Genomic DNA, 11849 nt, shown 5'->3' on the forward strand with positions numbered 1-11849 from the left:
TAATAGAAAATTCATCTCAGCCACCACCTTCTTCAGAGAGATCCCACCCCTTCCCCCACCAGACAGAAGTGACATGTCTTCCCTTTCCCATGTGTGCGTCAGCCTCCCAGCCCTCCCTGTGGGCTTGGTGGTGTCATTTTGCATGTCTGGTTACCTTACTAGGCTGAGACTTTCTGGAAGGAAGAACATACCATGTTCACCTCTAAAACCCAAGCCTTAGGCCTGCAGTAAATGCTAGCTGTCCACAGATGAATAAAAAGTGAATTTCTGATAAAGTGAATTTTTAATCTATTACTGGAAAAACAAATTACATACACTTAGCAGCTTAACACAATACACACTTATGATCTCACAGTTTCTGTGGGTCACAGCTTAACTAGCTCCTCTGCTTAGGGTGTCACAAATGAAAATCAAAGCATGGTATCCAGGCCACGTTCTCATCTGGAGACTAATCTGGGGAAGAACTACTTTCAAACTCATTCGGGCTGTTGGCAGATTCATTCCCATGAGTCTGCAGGACTGATGAGCCAGCTTCAGGCTGGATGGCAGCTGGATCACCCCCAGCTTCAGCCCAGAAAGGAGAGCCTCCGAAGCGAGTCACTAGCAAGGCCGAGCCTCACACAACGTGACAGCATCGCTGAAGCAGCATCTCCTCACCACGGCCACATTTCCTCTGTTAGAACCAAGTGATAGGTCCCACCACCAGCAAGGGATGGAGGTTATACAGAGACATGGGGCTGGGAGTCACGGGGCCATCCTAGAGGCTGTCTCTGGCAGAAAGCACGTGAGAAATCTTGTTGGTAAGTGATTTGTCCTAATTTCTCTTTTCCTCCTCCTTTGGGTTCTCTCTCACAGGTGGCTTTGCTGTTGTTTGCGGATCGTTTCTGGGAGAAGGTGCAGCTCCAGTGGCCCCAAATCCTGGGAAAGGAGAATCCGTTCAACCCCCAGATTAAACAGGTGTTTGGAGACCAAGGCGGGCACTGAGCCTTTCAGGAGCATGCACCCCTGGGGAGCACAGGGAGGCAGAGGCATGGGTAAACTCATTCCACAACCCTGTGTGGGCTGCTACGTCACAGGCCCAAAGGAGTCTCCTTCAGCAGCGTCTTTGCAAAATGTCTTTCTCTCAATGAAGAGCATATCTGGATGACTGTGCAATGCTGTGTGCTCCTGGGATCAGTAACCCTTCCATTGTTCCTGAAATAACCTTTAATAAAGTGCTTTGGGTGCCATTCCAAGCAAGAGAGTATCTGTGCCCTTTATAGCTAATTGTTCTAAAAGGAGTTTCTAAAAACACTTAAGAAGTCCAGTGATGTTCAGCAATTTACCCAAGGTCTTGGCATGCCAGGGGACTGATCCTCCCTGTGTTGTTAACTTCTTAAAAATGGCCTGGCGAGATGAGGCTCCTCCTATGCAGGCGGCTGGCCAGCTGCCAAGGACTCACACAAGAGGGCAGACCAGGCTTCATGAGCCCCCCTTGAAAAACATAACACAAAACTATAAATACAAAATTAGATATGAACTTAAATACACATTTAGAATGAGGAAAGAAATCACACAAATTACAAGTGTTTAAAAGTTAACAAGTACCACATAACCTCACAAAGTCCAGAAAAATGACAATACATTTTTTTCCTTTAAAGTATTTTATTAGTTGATTAGCGGGTATAAATATACAACTGGATAAAAGAAATAAGGCCTAGTGTCTGATAGATCAGTAGGGTGACTATAGTTTACAAAATGCTATTGTACATTTCGTTTCAAATCGCTAGAAGGAAATAATTTGAATGTTTCTAGCATAAAGAAAAGACAAATATTTAAGGTGATAGATACCCAAAGTACACTTATTTAATCTGTACAGGAAGACTCCAGAGTAAAGGGAGGGTCCCCCGGCCTGACCACCTCCCTTCTCCCACCCTATATGTCTTTTCTGAACCTGTCACTTCCCACCCCTCTAAAAAAGACTGTTTAAATTTTCTTAGACCTGACCACCCACAACCTAACATCTAACCAGTTCCATCCTCTGAATGGGCTCAGGCAGGAAAACAAAGGTACCCAAATCCTGAGCTCTGACCTTACTCTGAGGCACAGCACCAAGGAATTGAGAGGTAGAAGAGGATGGTGACCTCATCTCACTTTTTTAGAAAACACAAATACTGCAAATAAATACTACATGGAAATCAATACTAAATACCACTATTGCCTGCAAAACTAGAGTCTGAGGTCAGGCCTTCTCCCCTGGATCAGGGGCCCAGGCAAGGCTCATTCACTTCTGCCTGCATTTTCTATGCTCCAGACACGTTCCTTCTTTGAGATTTGACCAAGTCTTTCTCTCTGGCTTGAGAATGCTCTGTCCCTGTGCTTTGTGTACTTCTTATAACAGCTCTTATCCTGTATTTCTGCACTGGTGCCCCTTGAGCTACTGTCTTCAGCCTCAAGTTTTCCAGAATGATGGTGTCTGAGGATTGTCCACTGAGAGGCACCTGAAGGGCTTTCCTGGGTTGACATGCAGCCCTCCTCATCTCCCCATTCTTGGAGGGGCTGTGGAAAAAAGCACCAAAACCTGAACTGCAGGCTCCATGAGATCAGTACCTGGCTGGTCATGTGTACTCCTGTGTCCAGCCCCCAACACAATGCCTGACCACTGCAGATGCACAACAAATAGCACTGAATGAGTAAATGAATGAGAAGTTAGTGTTGCTCTCCAGGTCACATTGTTATTTCTTGCTATTTAAAAGCAAAATCAGCAGCCTCTTTTTTGACACATTTGAACTAGACCCATTGAATCACGCTCCTCGCTCATCACAGTGAGAAGAGTGAGAAAGAAAAGCCATCAGAGGCGCCTTCTTCCCTGGGCACACTTGGTGAGGAGACTTGAGGTTCCTGTGTCATCTTCATCTAAACACCCCAAAACTCTCTTATAATTTCTCTCTCCCAGCCGAGCACTGTGACTCACACCTATAATTCCAGCACTTTGGGAGACGAAGGTGGGAGGGTCGCTTGAGCTCAGGAGTGCAAGATCAGCCTGGGCAACATGGTGAAATCCTGTCTCTACAAAAAGTACAAAAATTAGCTGGGTGTGGTGGCACACGCCTGTGGTCCTAGCTGCTTGGGAAGATCACTTGAGCCCAGCAGGAGGTCAAGGCTGCAGTGAGCCCAGACTGCGCCGCTGCACTCCAGCCTGGGGAATAGAATGAGACCTTGTCTCAAAAAAAAAAAAAAAAAGAAAAAGAAAAAGAAAAAAGAGAAACAGATACTCTCTCTTGTTATCAGAGGAGAGACCAGGCTTGCCCTTCACTATTGAAATGGAGGTCACCATTTGCCGCATGAGTAATTACCAAAATGTCTATTTCCACCCACAGTTGGCATTTTTCATTTCGTGCTGAGCCTTTTGGGTTCAGGCCCCGGTGACAAAAATAAAGTCAGCTCCCCAGAAGAAGCAGATCAGCTAAAAAATCTCTATATGGGACTTGTATTGATAAACAATGTGACCGGACCTGAATCTCCCCAGAATCTGCACCAGCTTCCCTATTCCTTCCTGCTCTCTGTCACTGATTTAATCCCACTAGAGAAAATATTCTTAACTAGGGTCCTTACGGATCCCCAGAATTAATAGTGCCTGTAAACTTGAATGGGGAAAAAAATAAGTCTTCACTGTCTTCTAAATGCAAATGCTAAAATTTAGCATTTCCTTTCATAGTGAATGTAGGTAACAAAACACAGCTGAATTAGTCTTTGTCACAAATACTTTCACATCATATTGCAGTTGTTGCAGATACTGTTGCTTCTTATTTTTCGTAACAGTTATGTTCTATAAAGTTGCCGTGAACACTGAATTAGCACGTGCTGAACCATTGTCCTTAGGGGAAGCACAAGGCTAGGTTCCTATGAGCCTGCAGTCTGAACATTTTCACCAACCAGTCAACACATAACTTGGTTTTCCGTGTGGTTTTTGTTGAAAAGACACCATATTTAATATACAGTGGATTCATTAACATTGACCTCACAGGCAACAGCACTGTAACTCCTGCCTCCAAAGAGCTCATCTACCACTGGGGTGATTTTCTCTGTGCGGCGCGTTGCAGCCTTCTGTGGCACATCATTTAGCAGCACTAGATGGAACTTCAGCGCTGCCCTTCATAGCCATTTTAAACAGCAACATCATCAGGAAAAAGCACAAAATGCCAAAAATGTGGCACTAAGTATACTGCAAAGGGGACACAGGTTTGCAGTATGAAAGCTGAAACAAGAAGGCAAAACTTAACCAGGCGCAGTGGCTCATGCCTGTCATCCCAGCACTTTGGGAGGCCGAGGCAGGTCGATCACCTGGAGGTCAGGAGTTCGAGACCAGCCTGGCCAACATGGGGAAACACCATCTCTACTAAAAAAACAAAAAATCCGCTGAGCGTGGTGGTGTGCACCTATAATCCCAGCTACTCTGGAGACAGAGGCAGGAGAATCACTTGAACCTGGGAGGCGGAGGTTGCAGTGAGCCGAGGTCGTGCCATTGCATGCCAGCCTGGACGACAAGAGCAAAATTCTGTCTCAAAAAAAAAAAAAAAAAAAAAAAAAAGGCAAAACTTCACCTTGCCAACCAATCTCATCTGGGGAACATGCTAGTTGGGCAACCCAAATTTGCCATTGCTCTGTGCATGGGCACAGATGACTGCAAAGGTGCCACAAGTACACATTAATGTTACAAATAAATTTTAGCAAAGAGGCGAATTCACAAATATGTGATCAGTGAACCATGAGGATCAAGTATATCTTACACTTTAAAACCTCAATACTTTAAAACAACTGTACTTATTAGAACCAACTTTTTATCTTGTTAGTTAACACATCCAAAAAGAAGCACATACATTTATATATGCTCATTTTTTAATATCTCAAAATATTCTTTGATATTTTATTTTAATAGAATTGGTATTCTTTGTAATCCTACATGTTTTATTTTTTTGCACTTAAAAATGTTATTCTGGCTGGGCATAGTGGCTCACGCCTGTAATCCCAGCACTTTGGGAGGCTAAGGTGGAAAAGCTGCTTGAGCTCAGGAGTTCCAGACCAGCCTGAGTATCACAGTGAGACCCCGTCTTTACCAAAAGTCAAAACGATTAGTTGGGTATAGTGGCACATGCCTGTGGTCTCAGCTACTTAGGAGGCTAAGGCAGGAGGATGGCTTAGGCCTAGAAGTTCAAGGCTGCAGTGAGCCGTGATCTTGCCACAGCACTGCAGCCTGTTGACAGAGCAAGACCTTGTCTAAAATAAAATAAAATGAAAATGTTATTCTGAGAAGGGATCCTTAGGCTTCCCCAACCTGCCAAGGGGCTCCATGGCACAAAAAAAGTTGTATGCTCTGAGGGGGTGGTGCTTTGAGAAGGAAGAACTCCAAAGTCTAAAAAGTTTGGATGCACAGCGTAATTTATTTGCTTCCTGGAAAGTCACAGGGTGGAAGTTCTACAGTAAAAACAGTCTGGGCCGGGCACAGTGGCTCACCCCTGTAATCCCAGCACTTTGGGAGGCTGAGGCAGGCAGATCACGAGGTCGGGAGATCGAGACCATCCTAGCCAACATGGTGAAACCCTGTCTCTACTAAAAATACAAAAATTAGCTGGGTGTGGTGGTGCGCACCTGTAATCCCAGCTACTCCAGAGGCTGAGGGAGGAGAATCGCTTGAACCCGGGAAGTGGAGATAGCAGTGAGCCGAGATCGCATCACTGCACTCCAGCCTGGGTGACAGAGTGAGACTCTGTCTTAAAAAAAAAAAAATGTCTGCTCAACTCATCATTTACCCAACATTTTGACCTGAGCGTTTTGTTCTCATGATACTTATTAACACCCTGTGGTGTCTGGTTCTTCAGAAGTGCCTTGGAAGATGCTGTGTAGAGAAATCAGCCTCTGTCTCACACACTCCCTGGCAGTGTCAAGAAAGGGATTTCCCAGGCATTTTAAGACCAGAATTCCCAACCTCTCATCTTTGGTGTGAGGCAGAATGTCTTTGGAACTCCTTTCATTGCAACAACAGCTCTCTTAGTAGAACCAAAAGTGACAAAGACAGCAACTCTCCTGGGCCCCGAGATGCACGGTGCACATTCACTGTGCTGTATGGATTTCCTGATGGATGGATGCATCAATATGCTATTAACATGTCAGTTTCTGATTAAATCTGAGTACAGAACCTGTGTTTGCCTGGCGGGATGAACTCACCTAATCTGATTTGGCAGAGGCTGTAGCATAAATATTCATACAAGATAAGTCTCTTTTAATCTGGGCCTTTGCTTAGGGTAAAGGGGAATGGGAGAGGTTGCTTTTAAAGCCTGTTTTCTGGGTCACTTCTTAAAACTGCAGTATCAAAATGAATGGTCTCATCATCATGAATCTGTCGTTAAGGAGGATTACACTTTGAAGCTCTTGGATGGACGGAAAGGCAGAAGAGAAATAAAGAGCACACGTTGAGGCTTGCTAAGGATTTCTTTGGGTATTGTGCTCCTGGCTGGCTGCTTTGTTTATAATTAATTACATGGAGCATTTATAGGAAGCCTTCCAGCCTCAGAGCGCTAATGTAACTCACAGGTTCACAAAGCTCCAGCCAATAAACCTCAGCAGAAAGATGGCTGAGAGGATGCACCAAGGGCTTCCATGACCTGTCCAGGCTCAAGGGAGCTTCATACCCCAGAAACTTTCAGTATCACCTGAGGACTCTGCCCTCCAAGATGCGTACTTTGCACAGGCTCAGAAAAGCCCCCAGCTGTTAATATTATTACAGTGACTTTCTGCAAATATCAGCTGGAGCCAGGAGGTTGAGTGAGGCTGTAGGGAAGCAAAGGACTCTTCAGGGACAGGTAGAGACTCCAGGCTCACATAAGTCTCATGGAAAGAACACAATTCTGTTCAGCTGCCTCCTGGAGCTGGGGACACATGGAAACACAATCGGTGGGAATTCATGAAGCAACAGGCCTTGGAAGCCTTAAGCTCCTGGTGCCTCAGTTACCTCCTCCTTAAAATGGGAGCAATAGTACCGTTTTCCAGCACTGTTGTGAGCATTAACAAGAGCTAATGCTTACAGAGGGGTAAGTGGCAAGTACAGTGCATATATGATCTCACTTAACCCTTACAGCAACCACATGTGGCAAGTCTGCTATGATTCCCTACTTTTACAGACAGGAGGCCAAGAACAATTACGTAACTTGCCTGAGACTGCACAGCTAATACATGGAATCAGGTGCCCTGCATGGTGGCTCATGCCTGCAATCCCAGCACTTTGGGAGGGCAAGGCAGGAGGATCGCTTGAGCCCAAGAGTTTGAGACCAGCCTAGAAAACATGGTGAAGGCCCTGCACAAAAATAAAAAGTCAGTCAAGCATGGTGGTGCGCACCTATATTCTCAGCTACTCAGGAGACTGAGGCTGAGGCAGGAGGATCGCTTGAGCCCAGTTCAACGATCGAACCACTGCAATCCAGCCTGGGCAACAGAGTGAGATCCTGTCTCAATAATAATAATGTGATGAGTTATGAAGTTGAAGGCAAGCCGTTTGGCTCCAGGGTCCTTGCCCCTAGCTGCTAGGCTATCCTGCATTTATTAAGAAGATGACATTTGTAAACCATGCTGAGTGGTGAATCAACAGTGGCTCTTAGCATCATTATAACCAGGATGTGATCTGACCACCACATGTGCTAGAGTCAGCTTTGCCTGCAGCCTAAACTCCAAACTCGTCACCTGCAGAGTCCATGTCTCTCCAGGCTCTCTTTCCCGCCCATTTCTTCTTTGATCCTGCATCCCAGTCACAGGAAGCTTGTCATTACAAAACACGGGCAGTAGGTAAGTCTCCAAAGCTGGTTGCCAACAATGGCTGCCCTCCCGCATGTGCCTGCTTCTCCTCCAATGAGAGGCTGCATCTATTCCCAGCCCTTGAAGCTGGGCTGGCCCAGAGAAGGAAATGCAAGTGAGACTGCCACACCCAAGCCTTGCCCTTAGGAGGTGAAGCTGCCCTCTGCACCCTTTTAGATCTCACAGCCACCATGTTGAAACGGCTACATTGTCTGGGGTATATACCCTGGCATTTGTTGTCTCTCCCTGAGAAGGAATTCAAGACATGAACACATGTGGGTGGGTTAAGGAGCGGAAAGTTTAATAGAAGAAAGGAGACAGGAGAGCAGCTCTCTAAGAGAGAGAGAAAGGAAGGCATCCGAAAAGCAGGGAGGCAGCAGACTGCAGCAGATTTTATAAGCAGGCTGGAGAAGGCTGTGTCTGATTTACTTAGGGCTCACAGATTGGTTCTATCAGGTATGATGTTTACATAGTGTGGAAGGCTAGTCACCCCACCCTCATTGTATTAGGCAAATGGACTTCTTAGTTGATTAGCGCCATCTTGTCTCCTCTTTACTGCACACGTGGCTGACAAAGAGAAGGGAAGATGGAGCCACCATCTTGAACAAGTCTAGTCCCCAGTTCCTGCCAGCATTCGCCCATGCAAGCTCCCAGCTTGCTTGTCTATGTCTGCAGTTAGACTTTACAGGCTGCTCTTTGTTATAAAATGATTTGGCACTGCTTTTCATTAAAGAGAAAAGACTTACCAAGGACTCCCATACCCTAACTATCTACCTAAGTGATTTTTTTCTTAACTCCTTTATCAATGTGGGGAAGTCCAGGCTACACTCCTGCGAGAGAAACCCTGGGGGATGACACACCACGTGAAGGAGAAAGGCTGAATGGAAAAAAACTGAGGTACCTCAGCCCACATTGAGGCCTCAAAAGTGTGAATGAGCATTTTGGACCTTCCAGTTGAGCTCGAGCCCAGCCAACCCACAGAACCATGGAATATAATGCACTCTTCCTCTTTCAAGCCTCTAAGTTTCCGAGGGGGTTTTTATGCAGTGACAGTGAACTGAAGAAAAGGCTCACCCTCTCACAGCTGCATGCTTTTCCGTAGGCTGTTTCCTCTGGGAAACTGAAACACTCCTCCTTCTTCAAAATCCAGCTCCTGCATGGTTGTTATAGAGGGAAACATACCAACACACTCCTACTCTATTGGAGGGCCTAAGTGTCTTTAGGGTTAGGTTCAACTGCTTATGGGTACAATCCAGAGTAATAATGGGTTTTTCTTTAAAAAAAAAAAAAAAAAAAGGTTATTTTTTTCACATAAAGGACTCCCATTGGTGGGTGGTGCAGGGCTCAGACAGGACTCCATGTTGCCACGGACTCCTTCTGAGAGGTGAAGCCAGCTGGGCTTCTGGGTTAGGTGGGGACTTGGAGAACTTTTCTGTCTAGCTAAAGGTTTGTAAACACACCAATCAGCACTCTGTGTCAAACTAAAGCTTTGTAAGTGCACCAATCAGCATCCTGTAAAAACTCACCAATCAGCTCTCTGTGTCTGGCTAAAGGATTGTACACACACCAATCAGCACTCTGTAAAATGGACCAATCAGCACTCTGTAAAATGGACCAATCAGCAGGATGTGGGTGGGGCTAAATAAGGGAATAAAAGCTGGCCACCCAAGCCAGCAGCAGCAACCCGGTGGGGTTCCCTTCCATGCTGTGGAGAGGTTGTTCTTTTGCTCTTGAAAACAAATCTTGCTACTGCTCACTCTTTGGGTCCACACTACCTTTATGAGCTGTAACACTCACTGTGGAGGTCTGAGGCTTCACTCCTGAAGTCAGCGAGACCAAGAATCCACCTGAAAGAACCAATTACAGACACAACTTCTCTTTGCTGCCGCCACCTTCAGCATATAACTTCTATTTTGTGATTCAAGACAGCCTCCGGAGCAACACCACCAGGACTGCATTTGAGCGAGCAGGAAGAGGGAAGAAGAGAGGAAGGCCACTCTTGCTTCCTTGAGGATGCAACTTCCACTTGCACCCCAGGAGGCCCAGCTCAGTCCCATGGCCATGCACCTTTAAAAAAAGCTAAAAATGTTTGTCTAGCCAAGCAGGTAACTGAAAATAGGCAGTTTTATTACCAGAAGAGAAGGGAGGATAGATATAGGAGGACAAGTAGCAATCTCTACAAGTGTAAATTAGAACCTTCTGGATACCAATTTGGCAATATGTGGAACGGACCTGTCAGCTACCTCTATCCCTTGCTACTCAAAATGTGGTCATCAGACCAGCCTCACCTGGAAGTTTGTTAAAAATGCAAAATAGCGAGCCTGCCTACTACTGAATCATAATTTGCATTTAAACAATATCCTTCGGTGATTTGTTTGCATGTTAAAGTTGGAGAAGCACTGATCTAGACAGTGGTTTCCATTTGTGGCTGTACATTGCTATAACCTGGGAACTTTCAAAACTCTCCTGATGCCTGGGTCACACCCAAAGAGCATTGAATTTAATTGGCCTGGGTGAAATCCTAGGCATCTGTGGTTCCAAAGTGCTCCCCGGGATGATTCTCTTGTGCAGACAAAGTGTCAAACCACTGCTCTGGACTATTTGGGGGAAAGGAATTGTCTCACAATGACTCCTGAGTCAGACCCAAACTGCACTTTCTTATTTTCCTTGCTAGAAATCCACTTTAGCTTTCTTCTACTTTATTTCTTTCAGGAGTGAAGTGGCACAATCACAGCACACTGCAGCCTCAACCCGTGTCCCCCAACCCCCGGCTCAAGTAATCCTCCTGCTTCAGCCTCCCAAGTAACGGGGACTACAGGCATACACCACCACCTCCAGCTAACTTTTCTTTACAGCTGTGTAGAGACCGGTTCTCTTTATGTTGCCCAGGATGGTGTCTAACTCCTGGGCTCAATCGATCTTCCAGCCTCGGCCTCCCAAAATGCTGGGAATACAGGGTGAGCCACCACATTTGTCCTCTTCTGCTTTCTTGACCGTACCTTATCCCATTTTCTTCTTGTTGGCTGTGCCAGTGTATACTTAATGATGGTTTGGGAAGAATGCAGAAAGTTGTCCTGCAGCACAGAGAAGCAGATGACCTAAAACTGGAAGTCAGTCACACGTCCCTGCCTTTTAGTGCCCCACCCCAGGATTTTCCACTGGGCCCCTCCTCTGCAGCTGAACCCACCACACTGCTCATTGCTCCTCCTCTCCCTCCACTCCTCCCTTAAAGCCCTAAGGGAGGTACTCCTTGAAACTTACCTATTCTTTATCATTGTGCGGAGTAAATTATTTCTTTTCTCATTATATTGTTCCTCTGAGGGCGCTCTTTCCACATTAAATGATTCATTAGTAGGCGCAAGGAGGGGTTGCCGAAAACTCTGCCCTGGAGGGAAAGTATGCCACTCCCTTGGGAGACACAGCAATTATGGCAAATGGTGTTTTAAATAATAATAAAATAATTCCTCTTTAACAGTATGCATTTCAAACTATTTTAGAATTCATGGCTGACTCAGGACCCAGAAACCATTTGTTGTTTGTTGTTTGTTTGTTCGTTTCAAGATGGGTTCCCACTCTATCGCCCAGGCTGTAGTGCAGTGGTGAGATCTTGGCTCACTCCAACTTCCGCTTCCCAGGCTCAAGTGATTCTCCAGCCTCAGCCTCCTGAGTAGCTGAGACTACAGGTGCAAACCACCAATGCCCACCTAATTTTTGTATTTTTTGTAGAGATGGGGTTTCACCATGTTGCCCAGGCTTGTCTCAAACTCCTGAGCTAAAAGCGGTCCACCCGCCTCAGCCTCCCAAAGTGCTGGGATTACAAGCATGAGTCACTGCGCCCAGCCCAGAAACCATGTAAATATTGATAAATTGATTTCTTAAAAGTAAAAGTTTTTGTACGGTGAAAACATACCGTAAGCAGAGTCAAAAGACAAGTGGCAAAATGGGGGGACACACACCCCATTTCACAGATGAAGAGCTAATCTCCCCGGGACATGAAGAGTTCTTAAAAAGCAAGAAGGAAAAAG

General features: G+C 45.8%; 1 protein-coding gene across 11 annotated transcripts in view; it reads left to right on the forward strand.

The window, feature by feature from the left end:
* Positions 1-11299, forward strand: part of AOAH (acyloxyacyl hydrolase) — a 206425-nt gene extending 195126 nt beyond the window's left edge. For 9 of the 11 annotated variants that reach the window (XM_065542124.2, XM_074035228.1, XM_065542126.2 and 6 more), the window contains one exon: positions 856-1239. In XM_065542124.2, coding sequence (XP_065398196.1) covers positions 856-953 — 98 coding nt within the window. In that variant the 3' untranslated portion in view covers positions 954-1239. Of the gene's footprint in view, positions 1-855; positions 1240-10536 lie in introns of those variants that run through there. The other 2 variants (XM_074035229.1, XM_065542128.2) reach the window with 2 other exon arrangements.
* The last annotated feature ends 550 nt before the right edge of the window (positions 11300-11849 follow it).

The sequence above is a fragment of the Macaca fascicularis genome, chromosome 3 (assembly GCF_037993035.2).
Source record: "Macaca fascicularis isolate 582-1 chromosome 3, T2T-MFA8v1.1".
Lineage (NCBI taxonomy): Eukaryota > Metazoa > Chordata > Mammalia > Primates > Cercopithecidae > Macaca > Macaca fascicularis.